Here is a 16,421-nt window from a genome sequence, read left to right as displayed (position 1 = left end):
AATTCAAGGTTGGCATAATGTATCAAAATTAATCAATGTAATTATCATATTTACAGATTAAAGGGGGAAAACACATGATAACCTCAATAAATGCAGTAAAGCACTTGACAGAATTCAAGTTTATTTATATAACAAGCAGTCTGGAAGCGAGAGATGGTGTCTCCTCTGGAGCAAGGGCAGGTATGCTAACAGTCCTGTGTAATAAAGGTAGTGTTTCCATCTAGAGCAAAGGGGCAGGTGTGCTTACTACACTCAGAAAAGAGATGGTTCCCTAACCTCAGAGCTCTCTCTTGTCATGCGTCCACTGTGTGGTCCTTTTCACGTTGCCTGTAGGAATCGGGGCTTGGAGAACTGATGGAAACGTGCTGATTCTTTGGCTACTGGTATTGCTCTGGCCCAGGAGTCGCATGTCTTCCACTGGAACCAATGAAACTGTGTTAGGCTAACATATTAGCTTTACAAGTTGGATAAAATCTGACTTTACAGTTCTTGACAACAGAGAAATAAATACCTAATTCCAATTTCTAATTAAAAACTAGTCTGGTCAATTATAAGGTAAATTTAATCACATGGAAAAGTGAATTTAAAATTTTTTGTTGAAAAAAAGTACTTGGACAAGGGATTTTGAGACATTGATTTTAGAAATTTATTTACATGTCTTGGATGGAAGTAATTGATACAGTTTACTTGGAATTCCTGGGGAAAAAAAAGAAGAATTATTTAAAAGGTGGGACTGCTAAGTGTACTTCAGAAAAATAATGATTTGAAAAAAATCCCTGCTTACTGCCAAAGTTGCTTTGTGCAGGTACAATGGATAGAAATAGTATAACTAAAACAACAGCATGGATTTTATCAAAAGAGCGAAATCTCTAAATCCACTATGTAATAAGTTGGGTACAAATCGTACAAAACTAAATTGTATTCATCTTAAAAATTTTCTTCTTATTGCTGTCCTCTGGCTAATGCCCAATAGGCTAAAAGAACCTTAAACACGTTTTCACTGATCCACTACTATACACATACCTTTCAAATCAGGAGCGGAAGGCCTACTCCAAGGGCTGGAGTTGTCTTCGTAAGTATCATAGTTGTCAAAATAGAATTTCTCTCTCCTTGAAGTGTAACCCATTTTTGATACGTCAATATGGTGATTACAGATTTTTTCACTTAGATTTAAATATTCTCTTTGAAGATTCCGCATCTCAAATTCCAAGGTGTCCCTTTCATTTTCTATACTTCTCACATAGTTTTCTAGAAGTATTTTGTCTTCTGCAAGTCTACTGATGCTGTTTTCAAATTTTATATTTTCTTGACTATGTTTTTTGAGTTCTTCTTTTAGAATCTGATTATCGGTTTTAATTTCCATTACCATTTTTGATAACATTTCACATTCATTGCCCATTTCTGACAAACTATTCTTATAAATACTGGCTTCTGATTTTGCATTTTTTATTTCTTGGAGAAAATTCTCTTCGGCAGTAGATCGGTATGTTTGAATATCCTCAATTTCTCTTTCCATCATTTCTCTTGCAGCAGTAGATTCTTGTAAGGTTCTTTCAAGATTAAGCTTCTCATCTTTAGCTGTTTCTATTATTTGAAGAAGTGAGTCTTGTTCAGTTTTTGCCAATATTTCTTTCTCTTTTAGCTGCATTATCTCTAGCTGATTTTCTTTTAGTTCATTTTCAAGTGAGCTTTTTTCCTTTAGAAGCTGGTATGTTTTTTTCTCTAATGTTTCCTTTTCTTCTTGTATCAATAGAATGCTTGTTTTCATTGATTCCATTTCTACGCTCAATCGTTTATTTTCATTACTGACTATGGCCATATCACTTAGAGTTTTGTTTTCCTTACTTTTTAGTTGCTCTAATGTTTCTATCATTTGTTGCCTCTCCAAAGAAAGTTGGCTGTTTTTTTCCTCTAGAGTTTTATTTTGTCCTTGGAGAACATTATAGTTACTAATTATTTTTTTCAATTCTTTAAGACATTCTTTGCTATCTTCTTCTGTTTTAATTAACTTAGACTGAATAGTGTTCTTTTCTTCAACCAAATTCTTAAGTTGCTTTTCATATATTTCAATTTTCTGTATCAGAGATTGTGTGGTAAAGACAAGAGGTTTAATTTTGGTCTTAAGGGTTAGGTTTTCATTCTCTAATTTTGTTACTTTTTTCTGTATCTGCATAGATTCTTTCAGATAATTCTGTAAGTACTGAATTTTTGCAACACACTGCTCAGTAACAGAATTGGCTTTGGATATTTTCTCATTTTCATATATTATTGAGCCTTGTTTTACTGCAAATGTTTGCCTTTCTTTTTCTTTCATTTCATATTTTGTTGGGTCAAAGAATGACAGTGTATGTCGTGGAACTCTGGGATGGAGTTTTAAATCTGTAATATTCTTGTCAATGATAGGGATTTCTTTATTATTTTTCTCATTCTTTTTTCCCCTATGCATTTCACTCTTAGATAATTTTTTACATTTCCTACAAAAATTCACATGGAATTTTGACACTGTTTCCCTGAGTGGGAGCAGTTTGTTTACTAATGCCTCCAATTCTAAAATTCTCTTCGATTTTATATCTTCATTTAAATTACTTTCAATATTTTCTTCCCTAATACTGTTAATTTTTTCTTTGTGAATGGTGGGAAGGTCATATTTACCATTACTTGGAATAGCTTTTAAAGTTTGAAGTTCATTTGTAAGTGCCAGTTCCCTATCATGTGACTTTTGAAGCTCCTCCTTCATTTGTTTGATTGAATGGCAAATGTTGTCTAAATTTTCACAAAATCCATGCTTGAGAAAAGGCACAGTAATTCTGGACTTATCCCGAATTACTCTGTCAGCTTGAGACATCCCATTTTGAGGTGCATTAGGTAAAAAATTATAAAGGTTATTATAATTCTTCAACATGTCAGAATTTTCTGAAGCTGAATTATCTGTTGAAGTTCTCAGAGTTAATATGTCCTTGAAATGTATCTGGGATGGGCTATTTATACCTTGAGAGAGACTGTTAAAATTGTCGCTACTGAATTTTTCTTTCACTGAACGAAGACTCATAGAATCCTCGGAATGACAAATTTTCTCCGTAGAAAGGGTTTCTTCTTGATTCTGTATAGGCTGGTAACAGTAAAAATCACACTATAAATGTACTGTTATTTTGCTACATGGCCAACAAATTAAGAGTATTTTGTGGCAGATTTATTTTTATAACCAGAATGAACATTTTATCCATTTCTGCAGCAAAGAAGCCTACCAAGTATGATTCATTTTCTCCAGAAAATCTAACAACTGTTATTTTGAGATCTGTAACTCTGGTTTTCACAGTTTGCCTAGAACCTGCACTTATTTCCTTAGCAGGTGAGATAGAAGGGCCAAACCCTCAATTTCAGACACAGAAATTGAGCATTTCTCAAGAGCCCATCATAGATAGGTGGGAAGATAGAAACAACAGGTCAAAGGGAAGTTTAAGGAGGAGGAAAATTTCCGCTTCTGGACTATTTATCAACCTTAGCTTGCCTTCCTAGTGTCAGATGAATCTAGGGCTGTGACTATTCTGGAAATGTGAGTTCTAATAAGTGTAGACACAGTGACTGTGGTTTGGACCTGTTCTAGAGAATTCCCCCGAGGTCCAAGCCAATCCTAAAAGTAGAAAAAGTCATAAGTGGATAGAAAGGCTGTAAAAACTGCCTTGTAGTTCAATCTACTTGGGAATCTAAGTATCAGGACTAAGTCGAATTCCGCCCCCCCCCCCCCCAAGAGAAACAAGACAATCGCAGAAGTACGGAGGTAAACGCACGCCTTTTAGGGTTTTCAGGACAGGAATTTCCTTGTTTTCATCTCTGACAATCCAGTCACCCTGTGAAGAAGGGGAGAATGTAAAGGTGGAGATAAACTAGTTATAGTAACATTTCTGAAGAACCTAAATACAGAAGTGATTTTGTACTGAAGAACATACCACAGCCTTTTGATTGTGTGTTCCAAATGCTAGGTTTTTTTCTGAGCTAAATTGTGGATTTTCTACTTCAATAATACTTTTGTTCAATATTTCACTGATTTCAGACTGCACCTTTAAAAGATAAATTAAGAATCAGGTTTTGATTTCAGACTTATAAACTTATGAATGCACAAGAATAATAGATACTATAATTAAAAGAGCCCTTTAAATTTCCTACACATAAACTTCTTTTCCGTCATATAAAATGTAAATTAATTTATTGCAGTCTCTATCATTGAAGAGATCTTTAAGTATGCCTTTATTACATGATTGTAGTATCAGGAGGACTTAATTTAGAAGAACAATGAAATCTCATCAGTTAAAATAATTTTAGATGTTTGATTTTTACATTGTTGATAAATCAGAGACCTTTGATCTCTGTCATCAGAATGGAATCTGTTCTGTCAGCCTGAGGAGGATTTTATCATCTCCTCCCATTTCCCTTCAGCTGCTTTTAGTACAAGACTGTTAGGACGAAGTTTATATTGGGTCTTTCGTGAATGTGGCGCGGGTCATGCACCCCCAATATCCGTGCCCTAGCCTTCTGTTAACACTACCCTTACTTCTGGATAAAGCCCGTTTGCCTTTGGTGATACTGACCCCACTTTCAGCGCCGAGGGATGGGCATGTGACTGCGACCTAACCAGTCAGAGCAGAGCCTCCCTTTGAACAGCGATTGCTTCAAGCCCTGCTTGTGTGGCAGTCAGAATCAGGCCAAGAGCCCCGTATAAACTGTTAAGAGAGAAAAGCATGTGGTCTTTTCCTCGTCTGACTGGAATCTGGAAGGATCAAGACTGCAACTCCTAGCAACCTTTTTGCTGCCACACGGAGGCTGAGAATCCATTACTGTCAAAAGCAGAACCAAGATAAGGAGTGAGGCTGGTTCCTTGATGACCTGAGTCCTGATCATGTGGCTGACGCCATCCCCAAGTGAACCGTCCCTGCGGGTTTCAGTTTCCAGAGCCAAGAAAGTACATGTTTCCCTTAGTCTGAGTTAGATTTCATATCACTTATCATGAGAGTCCCTATTTGTAGATTATACATAGGTAGCACTTTAAACATATGACTTAAAAAGTCAGTGAGTGTTGCTTCTTTTTGGCTTCTGTTCAAATACCAGAATAACAGAATGTAGTTTCCTCCAAATTTTGAGCCTAGAATAAATAGGTTGTGGCCTCTTTGTTTTTTTATTACATTTGATATCAAATAATCAATTGGCTAGTGACCATCAGCTTAGAAATGTGGGGTGAGATATTGGATATTTTGTATATAAGTTGAAAGAACCATACCATGCTAACATTCTGCAAAGTCTGTATTCGGAGAGCCTGAAATGATTCCAGCTGATGCTGCAGGGCCTAAAACAAAATTATACAAGGTATGAAACTGAATATTTTTAGGTAGGTGAACATATATTTGTGTTGTTAGGATTTTAAAAAATATCTCATATATATATATATATGTATAACTGAATCACTTTGCTGTAATCCTAAAACTAACACAACATTGTAAGTCAATTACACCTCAATTAAAAACAAAGAAAAATTAAAAAATCCCCTGAAGTTGCCTGTTGCAAGGATCATGTGAGGGTCAGGTGACTCACTTTCTTAGTCATTCTTGCTAACTCTCCAGCACATTTTGATGGAGATTTTTGTGGAAAACTCATATATTTATGAAGTATTTATTCTGAAAAAGATCAGCCTTTACGCAGGTTTTTGGAGACAATAAAATGAAATATACTCACTTTCAGTGCTGATTGTGGCTGGATTTGATTTTCTGATTCTGGTATGCAGCCGTACTCTAATAAGCAAAAGTGAAAAACCATGTGATTTAATTCTTAAGTTTTATTTTTAAACAACATTAACGGAAAGCAGTCTCCTAACTTTCTTGGATAGTGAGGCCAAGAGATAATGAGAAGATTGACATTCATATTAGGAGGAACCCAGTGCTGGCCACATAATGAATTTAAGAAATAATTCTCACCTGACTTAAAATACTGACCTACTTGAGGTTGTAATAGAGGTTTTACTTTTATAAGAAGCCACTATCTTATAACACCAGACTTAGAACTCTCTGAAACTCAGATATCTTTCTTTGTTTCTGGGATATAAACTACTTTTTTTTTTTTTTTTTTTTTTGGTTAAAAAAAAACAACCCTAATAACCCTCATCCTGTGGGAGACCCTTGGCAAAGTGCTGTATAGGTCTCAGTGTCTATGAAACAGCCTTATGGTGTTTTTTCTCCCTTAACATAGAAAACATTTTGGATTAATAGAGCCTAATTTTTGTCATGCTCTTAAGGAAAGTGCAGTAAAGATCCGTGTGCTTCTCCCTGGAAAACAGATTGTGGGACTACAACAGGGCGCAGACTACATAATGTTTGCAAATTTCCTGACATACATTCCACTGTTTTCTAAATGTTAGGCTACTTGCTTTGTAAATTTTTATTAAAGAATTAAAAAAAATGTTCAGTGTCCTGAATAAAATGAGAGCTATGTTAGAATGATCCCCTAGGCTGACGATTTCTGCTGTAAGAGAAGGATTTTAAAGAGGTCAGCATATCTCCTTTGGAGTGAGAGTCTGCCAGATGTTATAGAAGCTGGTTGCAAAGTATACTTCCTCCTAGCCCCATCCCCCCAGCCTGGCCCTCATCACGGAGATAGCAGCTCTGATCCAGAGCCTGGAGCCAGCTGGATCCCACCTTCCTCCGAAGGCAGGGAGGGCAGCGGGTTCACCTGGATATTGCTCAGCTTTGCATCTTACTGGGAATAAGCTGACATGTTCATCTCGGAGAGACAAAAAAAGAACTCAGGTGAGGTCAGGACCACTACAGTAAGGCCTCCTGATGTTTTTCAGTCTCTAAAATGACCTCTTCTAATGAACACAAATAGATCAAAATACAAATCAAAAAGGATATATCACCTCGAATCCTATCATCCAGAATTAACTATTGTTAACTCTAGATACCCACCCTTCAGTCACCTCTCTCTACAGAGAAAAAACAGAAATGATTTTATTAAGAGCAGTAGGATCATGTCATACATTCTACTTTTAAATTAATATTATTAGACTTAAATTTAGTAGAATAAAGAAAACTGCAGATAGTCAAAGTTATCACTAGTATTCAGATTTTTTTCACTACATGAGAGATTATTTCCTGTGGGATCCCTCTAAAATAATGCAAATATGTCATGAAAAGGATTAAGATCTTTTAATTTTTATGTTTTTAAATAACATAGCATTTCTGTTGCACTCAGTGTTGGTTTACTCCATCCATGCCAAGAAAGGGAGTGAATTATGAGAAAATTACCATATTTCCTCCCATATCTACTCCCCACTTTTCATGATATTTGATAGTTATATTATTTTCACACATTTTATAACATTTTATGATGTTTACATTTTGTTCTGTAACCATAATTCCCACAAAGCTATTTAAACACAAAGATAGGATATTACTGCTGTAAATATTTTCAGCCTTCAGCTTTATTCTTAATGACTTACTGTTCACAATTTCATCTCCTTCCTGCACCTGCAGCAACAGCCTCCCTGTTCTGCACAGATTTCCTATGTCTCATTAGGATTTGCAAGTTTGAGGCTAAATACAAGGATTCCTTTTGCTAAAATCGACTAAGAAATGAGTCCAAAGGAAATCTAAAGACTTGGCTAATGGATATATAGCAAATAAAAAGATCTTAAGGAAAGAGCATGGCTTTTAAAAACTTCTCCATCTACTTCCCTCCCTCCTTCTCATCCTTCTGTTTTGACCACAGTTTGACCAGTTATCATGCTGCTGCTTTTCACGAGCAATTCTGCTCAGAATTTCTATACTCTTTGGCAGAGTATAGATGCTTTCTCTTGACATCTTTCCCTGAGTCTTACTGATCAGCCCTCTGAGATACAGTTTCAGGGCCAGTGTGTTTCCTGTCTAATTTTCTATAGCATAAAATGAAGTGAGGGCCCCTGCGGGAGGGGAGATCATTTGGAACTTGTGTGAAGCCTTCATTGGAGGATGGGACCTCTGCTGCTGTGTTGCTGTTCCCTGAGACTTTTGGTGGAAATCTAGTAGGAGGTGTATCCTACTGCCATAGTCACTTTTCCAAATACCACTGAGAAGTGTTTTTCTCCAGCAAAGTTCAGATGATTCAGTGAAGATACAGAGTAGGCAGAGAGTTGGATTCATCTATTTTTAAAAGCTATTAAAATAACTTTTTGTTCTTCTTATGAGTTTCAGAGACATTGACTACCACTTATTCCCAAAGGGAAGATTAATTTTAAAATTCAGCAATACTTAAAGAAGCACATAGGACTGTGTGATTCTAGAACTGGGAGGGAAATTATTGATGAAGCACAGGAGAGGGTGCACAATCACATGTCCCCATTTATTAAGTCCTTGCTAACTGTACAATACTGGGGGGTATTTAGACTAAGTAGAGGATATGGTCCTGGCCTTGAAGAAGCTTTGACTCCATTGGGAATGCAAGAAATATGATTCATATTATATTCAACTTTAATTCTCTAGCTGCTTCATATTTAAGTCAGAATTTAAAAACAGGATAGTTATCTGTGGGATGACTTTTGAGGTAATTAAGGTAAAGAGAGGTGGAATTTATTCTGCAGAAGATCATGTTAATTTCAGGATATAGAGAAAGTATTAAGGGCATATTTGTAATACCTGTAGCTAACAGACCAAGGAAAACAAATGAGTTTTAAAAATGCAATGTGGTAATGATTCCGTAAAGGGTGTTAGACACTCTGTAGTCAAAGCCTTATGATGCTCAGGTTCAAATACTGAGTTTTGCTATGACAGTTCAGACTCACTCCTAGAAGTGATTGTTTTATGAAGCCTTGTGAGCTGTTCTATCCAAGCCTTCATTCATTCATTCCACAAACAACTATTTTCAGGTGAAACCTGCTGTGCAAGTACTGTCCATGGTGCTGGGGATCCAACAGTGAACAAAATATGCAAAATCCTTGCCCATGTGAAGCTTACCTTCTAGTAGGGAGAACAAAGGATATTGTGTGTAAGCGTCACATGGGCAGGGATTTTGCTTGTTTTGTTCACTGTTGGATCCCCAGCACCACGGACAGTACTTAATACTTAGTGGGTGCTGGGAAATAGTTGTTAGATGAATGAATGAATGAAGGCTTGGGTAGAGCAGGGGTTCTAAGAACAACACACTGGGCATCCTGTAGTTTGAAAGTGTGGCTGACATCCCCGTTGCAGTAGGTCAAAGGTTAATTAGGCTAACTACTTGTTCTTTTAAAATTGGAGACCTCAGAAACATACGATATTGTAGTTTAGCATTATTTATGCAAATCAGGTCAATATTCTGTTGTCAGTACACAGGAATGGGTCACTTGGTGACAAAGTACAGCTAGGAGAACAAAGCAGGGAGACCCCAAGGCACACCTCTTGATTTTGCCTTCTAGCTGCAGGCAGGAGATCACTGCCATCCTTGATGGTGCCTGACTTAGAATATCCATCACGTACTGAGTCCCTGCCTTCATAACCACTGTGCTCTAGCAAGAAAGACTGTAACTCTTAAACAAGCACATGTGCTGTTTTGTATGTAACTTCATTTTCTGCAAACGCTGGCATTTTCCTCCTGAGCCTTAAGTCTCGCTCACATTAGGGAACACGTGATCTTGCCAAATTAAGGTCCGGCAATCTCTTCTGACCTTAAATGCTCTCTCGGAGGTGTGGAGCTCTCTCAGTGTATAAACTGTGAGGCCTTTCTCCCCCGCTCAGGGCTTCCTGTTGCCCTAAATACCACACGATATTGTACGTTTATCAAGGACTTAATGTAGGCGGGGTGCCAAGAGGGGGCAGGTCAGTGCACTGTCCCACTGGCCTCCACTGAGGTGTGGCCCACCCTGGCGGTCCCTGGGCATCCATTGGTCTTTGTCTACGGAGATGTGGCTGCTCTGGCCCTTCTTTCAGGCCTTGACACGGCATTTGTGAAGGTCCTGGGTTTATGAAGGTGGACAAATCCTGTCCTGACCTTGGGTCTCCAGCTCACCACTTCTCCCAGCACCTCTGCCTGGATTACTCATGTGCCACGTGTGGGTTAGGGGCCACTGTAGGACCCTAACGCGGCGCATCAGTTTAGATACCGCCTTCCAGCCACAGTGCTCTGCTCCTTCCATGTCCCTCCGAGAAGTAAGCAGCCTCCGTGGCCTTCTCTCCAGGAAGTGAGACTCCAACTTAAGTGTTGTCAGATCCCCCCAGCCGGGTGTTTACACACATGGTTCTTCTTCATGGTTTATATAGAGCTTGAAAACTAGCTCGTTAGTGATTTCAAACAGCCTCCTATATAAGATCCTGTAGTCCACAAGTATTTGCTATAAAAAGTATTACTTTTGGAAAGTATCTTTATAGTCCAAAAAATCAGCAATTCTTATTTGGTATTCAAGAAGCAGTGTAGCATAACATGGAGGTGAAGGCCTGGACGCTGGTGCTACTCTGCTGAATACTGGCTCTATCACTTGATGCCTGTGTGACCTTAGGGAGTTAGTTAACCTCTCTGTGCCTGTTTCCTCACTTGTAATGTGAGGAGAATGGGAGTACCTACTTCATAGGGTTGTTGTAAGGATTAAATGTGTTGATACATTGAAGTGCTTAGAACATTCGCACAAAGTAAATGTGCCGTGTTAGTTGTTATTAGTAACTAATAGTTACGGGAGTTACCCCAGTTGGGCCAGTGGATTTAGGCAACTGTAGCAAAAGGCAGAAACGTCACTGCCATCGGAGCCTTGGCGTGGGAGACTTTACCTGTTTCACTGCCACCACTTTCCTTTACGCCCTCAGAGGAATTTAGGATCTTGGACGCTGAAAGGAGAACGCAGTCAACCTCATCCTCTTCCTCAGGATGCTTTTCTGTAACAGAACAGGAAGGGGCTTTTGGCTTTGCTGGGAGAAGGGCGGCGAGGCGTGGGGACTCGGGACGCGGGCGCCCTGAGCAGCCACGGGAGGGCGCGCTGGGGCCGCGCCGCGAAGGCCGCAGCGATAGCGGGAAGTGGGGCTGGAGGCAGTGCTCCTCTCCGGGGTGAGCGGAGGTGTGTGGCTAGTTCATAAGACCTGTACTTCGGCAGGACCCGTCTTGGGGGTGAAGGGCCCGGGGGGGGGGGTTGCGGCGCTCTCCACTACCGGTCCGCTTCCCAGGGCCCCCCCGCAAGGGACAGCCCAAGCCCGGATCTTACCTGGGCTCATTTCTGCTCCTCAAACTCTCTTTCCAACTGCCTTCTCTTCCCCCCGGCATTCTGCTCGGTCGCATTCCGCCGGGGCAGCCGGTTGCCTGGTAACAGAGTGGCCGGGACACCGGGAGCAGCCGTGGAGCTCACGCGTGGGTGGGGGCGGGGAGGAGGAAGGTGCGCGCTGAGGTCTGGGTCCCGGGTCCTGGACGCTCGCCGTGTCAGAGCAGCGCCTGCGACCCAAACCCAGGGACAGTCTTCCTAGGACATCCCCATCCCCTCGCATCTCTCCTGCTGACCCAAAACTTGATCTAGATCAAACTCTGATTTAGCAAAGCACCAAGGCTGGACCAAAGCTGAGTGGAGAAAGGGGAATGTTTAGAGACAGGCGAACACCTAGAAATGTGTCTTTTCTGATCGTCATTTCATTGTTTTATTTTCTTCTGTTCCTTTTATTTCAACCCATCTGTCAGATTAGTTTCAGTGTTTGTGGATTTGATGGGTCCTAAACCAATATTGTGAAAGGACTTCTGTTCGCTACAATTAAGAGAAGATCCCTATTTCCAGTAATGAACTTAAAATAAGAGTGTATTGAAATGTACACTTTAGAGCTGTCGCAGAGGCAGGGGACTTCATTTGTCAGAGCATGCTCATTTTCTGTGCACCTAGTAAACAACTTGCAAAAGATAGATTTAAAAGCTTTTGATAAAATTCAACATCCATTTATGATAAAACCTCTCCAGAAAGTGGACATGGAGGAAACATATCTCAATGTATAAAGGCCATATGTGACAAACCCACAGCTAACATCATACTCGATGGTGAAAAGCTGAAAGCATTTCCTCTAAGATCAGGAACAAGACAAGGATGCTCATCCTCGCTGCTTTTATTCAACATAGTTTTGGGAGTCCTAGCCATAGCAATTAGAGAAGAAAAATAAATAAAATGAATCCAAATTGGAAAAGAAGAAGTAAAACTGTCACTGTCTGCAGATGACATAATACTACACACAGAAAACCCTAAAGATGCTAACAGAAAACTTCTAGAGCTTATCAATGACTTTGGTAAAGTTGCAGGATACAAAATTAATATACAGAAATCAGTTGCATTTCTATACACTAACAATGAAATATCAGAAAAAGAGATTAAGGAAACAATCTCATTTATCATCACATCAAAAAGTATAAAATAACTAGGAATAAACCTACCTATGGAGGCAAGGGACCTGTACTCAGAAAACTATAAGACTCTGATAAAAAGAAATTGAAGATGACACAAACAGATGGAAAGATACACTGTGTTCTTGGATTGGAAGAATCAATATTGTTAAAATGGCCATACTACCCAAGGCAATATATAGATTCAATGCAATTCCTATCAAACTACCAACGACATTTTTTCACAGAACTGGAACAAAAATATTAAAATTTGTATGGAAACACTCCATATAGTCAAAACAATCTTGAGAAAGAAGAATGGAGCTGTCTTTTCATTTTGTTTATGGTTTCCTTTGCTGTGCAAAAGCTTCCAAGTTTAATTATGTCCCATTTGTTTATCTTTGCTTTTATTTCCATTACCCTAGGAGCTGGGTCAAAAAAATATTGCTGCAGCTTATGTCAAAGAGTGTTCTGCCTATGTTTTCCTCTAAGAGTTTTATAGTAACCAGTCTTATATTTTAGGTCCTTAATTTTTCATATGGCTATCCAATTGACCTGTCATTTATTATAAAGAATATAATTTCCTATACCAGCTATGTATACACTTTAATAAATTTTAAAATGTGTTTTTCTTATCTGTGCTTTCATTCTACCAATCTTGACCCTAAAATTCCTTATTGCCAAGTTGCTGAAGTCAAGTAAAGTGATTATTTACTTACCCAGAACATAGTTTAGAATTAGATAAAAAAGCTAGTATAATGAAATTTCCTTTAGACTGCAGAAATGGGGAAAACCCCATCTCCTAGATGGGGGAAAACTGAAACGTGGGAAAGTTTAGAAACTTTTCAAAAACTCTTCCAACTGGTCTGTGCTAGACTCTCTGATTCTGAAACCCTGGTTTTGCCCAAATAAGTTTATTTTGATATTTTTTTCCCTCTCCATAACAGGTTACAGTTTTATGAGATAGGACAATATTTCACCTTAATTTTCCAAAAGGATAGAGGAGGTATAAATTTATAAATTAAAAAATAGAGAGAAAATCCTTTTGGAAAATTTAAGTGAAATATTGTCCTATCTCATAAAACTAGAACTAAAAGTTCCTGTTTCCTGATACGGTATTACACGTCACCTGTGCTCCTTTCTCAATGTGCTGAGACTGTTTCTGTTTCATTCGGCCTTAGGTGGTGGAGCGTGTTCTGTCAGGGAATTTGCTTTTTCCAGTCACATGTCAGTCAGTCTAACAACTGCCCTGAAAATGTCTGAGTTATTTTTTATTGGGAAGTTCATTGCTAAAGGATAGAATTAAAATCTCTACTGCCAATTAAAAAAAAATCCGTGAGTCACAATATTTCAAAATCTTCAAATAGTAGCTCTTCTTAGAGAATCCATTTTCACCTGTTGACTAACAGCTGCAGATTCAAGAATCTGGAACAAATTCAAGAGCTTGCACAAAAACAAGCTAGTCACATCTATTCTTAGCAGTTTATTACCAGACTAAAATACTTCTGGGTTTTTCAGCTTCAGATGATCTTTTTTAAAACCTGAGATCACAAGCCTCTCATTTATCATAGCTGAGGTCTATAGCAGTAGGAAAAAGTGACCAAACCACTCCTAAAATATAACATAAATATACATTAATGTACAATATAATGTCTAATGTACACTTTTCTTATAAGTCTTTCATTCTTATTTATTAACTTCTTCTTGGTACGGTGCATGTACCCTCAACCATGTTTCCTGACTCCAGAGATACTGTTTTATCTTCTCCAGATCATTCCTAGCAGACTTCCGCTGTGCAATGCCATGGGATGTGGGGGTGGAGGGGGTGGAGAGGGGACACTTCTGAGCATTAAGTGCTGCTCACACACCTGTACCTCATCTTCCTTATCATAGCTCCACCTTTATCCACTAGTCCAGAAATGCCTGGTGCTATGAATTCCCGTGCCTTTTCAAGATGCTGTAGAGTAAACTGGGTTGGTTGTCACTTTTTTCCATTGCTGCTTTGGATTTTTAACGTTCTCAGGTTTCTGAAGTCAGTTACCATTCATTTGCTCTCAGCTTCCAAACTTTTAAGGTTATATCTTCCCAGAAGAAAAAGTATTTTAAAATAACATCCGAACAAAAAAAAGTAATGTATTTGGATACATTCATTTCTTTGATCTCTGAGTTTCCTATTTTGTTTGAATAGCTCTGTGAATGGATCAGTGCTTTGGTGCGGGATCCCACTGTCAATCTCCAGTGCCCACAGAGACCGGCAGGTGGTCTGACTCTTCTCACTGGTTCAAAACCCCAGACAGATCAGGGTCAGAGATAGTTAAGTTTTGGAGAACCCCAGAGTAATACAACTTGGGCCCTATTTTCCATTTGGGACGTTAGTAGAATCCTTTGCTCCAGACCCAAAGGCAGCCGCTGCTGTAGGGTAGAGATGACTTTGTGACAAGATGGTGAGACCAAGGGCCTAAGACATTCCCTACCTCCCAAGCCAGCTGGTTCCCATGGTTTGTACTTGGAGGGGACAGTTTCATATGTCCCCATGTGTCCCTGGTGAGGAGCATGGGAGGTAGGTAAGACATGCAGGTCAGGGGCATTGCCATGGGGCCACCATAATGAGAGGCAAGGTGACTAGAGTAGAGCCAAGGGCCAGATGGAGTTCGTGTCTGAGATGCAAAGGGTCCGGGACTCCAGGGAAGGCTGAGCTGAGACTTTTGGAGGTGGTGGTAGAAGTGGGGTTGTTGCTTGGTCCCAACTACGTTGAGAAAACAGACCACAGGTGGAACCATGGATTTCAGCAGTGAATACAAGCAGGACCCTGGGAGACGAGCACCCTCACCTTCCTCAGGGGTTCCCCTAAATGTCCCCTCCTGGAGATGCCACCTTGGAAAGGAGAAAGCAGTGGCAGTGAGCCTTGAGAATAAAGAAGAGCCTTAATGGAGTCTGAGCCTTGACTCTGAGTATTTATCTGAGAGAGACATTTAAAATGAAGGAGACTATTTCAAAGCAGAAGTGGTTTTAATGTGAAAGAGACTGCATCGCCTTTAACTAGCCAATTTAAAATTTCCCTTCTTATCAGCAGAAACTATGGGCTCATAAGAGAGAGTAAAGGAGTTAAAAAAACTAAAGAAGCCACATTTTTCTTAAAATACCTGAGTTGTTAGTGTACACAACATATGACTGGGCCCTCTCGTTGGAATGTTGATTTCATCTGAATTCATTGAGTGCCACTTCATTAGGTATTTAAAAAATATTTTGTGTATTTATTATGTATGTTGCATTCGGTGGTATAATTGAATATGAAACTAGAGAAATCTAGGGAATTTCTCCCTGACATGCACTGTAGTAGTTAAAACAGATAACAGACACCTGCAGGCTGTGTTAGACTACAAGATTGTCATTTGGTATTTACTACAATTGCAAAATCAACTTGTTAAGGAAAGACAATTAGACTCCCCCAAATATCCTGAAGTTTACATGTTTGATGGTCATAATATAAATGTAAACTGTAGAGTATGGCATAAAAAATCATTGCTTTAAGTATCATTAAGTTATTGCTAGCCTCAAAGAGAGTAAGAGTTGAATGTATGTTTCTGTTACAGCAGGCATCTGCCTCCCATTCCTTCTCCTGAGAATACAGTCAGATAAATGTCTAAAAGCTTGCTTCTAGGTTTGGAGTCAGCAGTTTGCTCTAGGTCTGCCCCAAGCCATTAACGTCTTCCTGCGTGGGTGCGCGTGGGTGCATGCGTGCCGGTTCTGCTGAAGACCTAAGCTTTGGGGTAAAGAGTAACTGTGTCGTAGCCCTCAGGCGGCCTCATGCGGGCTCGGGCGTGAGTTTCGCAGTACAGCTCCCCCTCCACGAAGAAGTAGCCCTTCTGCTTGAGGTTGAGGTTGCAGTCAGCACACACGAAGCACTCGGGATGCCGGTACTTGTCCCGCGCCTTCACAACGGCACCGCTGTTGGGGGAAAAGGAGGGCTCATGAAAACAAAAACAAAACAAAGCCAAAAACACGGTACAAAGGGAGACAGCACTATGGGTAAGGTGGGTGTCATCTGTTTCACATCCAGGAACAGCCTCCGGCTGTGAAACTGGGCACAG

General features: G+C 39.6%; 3 protein-coding genes across 5 annotated transcripts in view; 1 reads left to right on the top strand and 2 right to left on the bottom strand.

The window, feature by feature from the left end:
- The window catches only part of CFAP96 (cilia and flagella associated protein 96), a 127,831-nt gene that overhangs the window by 19,020 nt on the left and 92,390 nt on the right, over window positions 1–16,421 (top strand). The window lies entirely within an intron of this gene.
- On the bottom strand, window positions 929–11,459 carry CCDC110 (coiled-coil domain containing 110). Its single transcript, XM_064477353.1, has 6 exons — window positions 11,208–11,459; window positions 10,755–11,019; window positions 5,725–5,780; window positions 5,273–5,338; window positions 3,948–4,058; window positions 929–3,109 (listed from the first exon to the last, which is right to left on the bottom strand). Exons 1-6 carry the CDS (start codon window positions 11,457–11,459, stop codon window positions 998–1,000), a joined length of 2,862 nt encoding a protein of 953 aa, XP_064333423.1. The 3' UTR covers window positions 929–997.
- Window positions 15,321–16,421, bottom strand: part of PDLIM3 (PDZ and LIM domain 3) — a 28,846-nt gene continuing 27,745 nt past the window's right edge. For all 3 annotated transcript variants that reach the window (XM_010974579.1, XM_010974580.3, XM_010974581.3), the window contains one exon: window positions 15,321–16,278. In XM_010974579.1, coding sequence (XP_010972881.1) covers window positions 16,089–16,278 — 190 coding nt within the window. In that variant the 3' untranslated portion in view covers window positions 15,321–16,088. The remainder of the gene's footprint in view (window positions 16,279–16,421) is intronic.

This window comes from Camelus dromedarius, chromosome 22 (genome assembly GCF_036321535.1).
Source record: "Camelus dromedarius isolate mCamDro1 chromosome 22, mCamDro1.pat, whole genome shotgun sequence".
Classification (NCBI taxonomy): domain Eukaryota; kingdom Metazoa; phylum Chordata; class Mammalia; order Artiodactyla; family Camelidae; genus Camelus; species Camelus dromedarius.
This window is presented reverse-complemented; position numbering and strand designations above follow the sequence as displayed.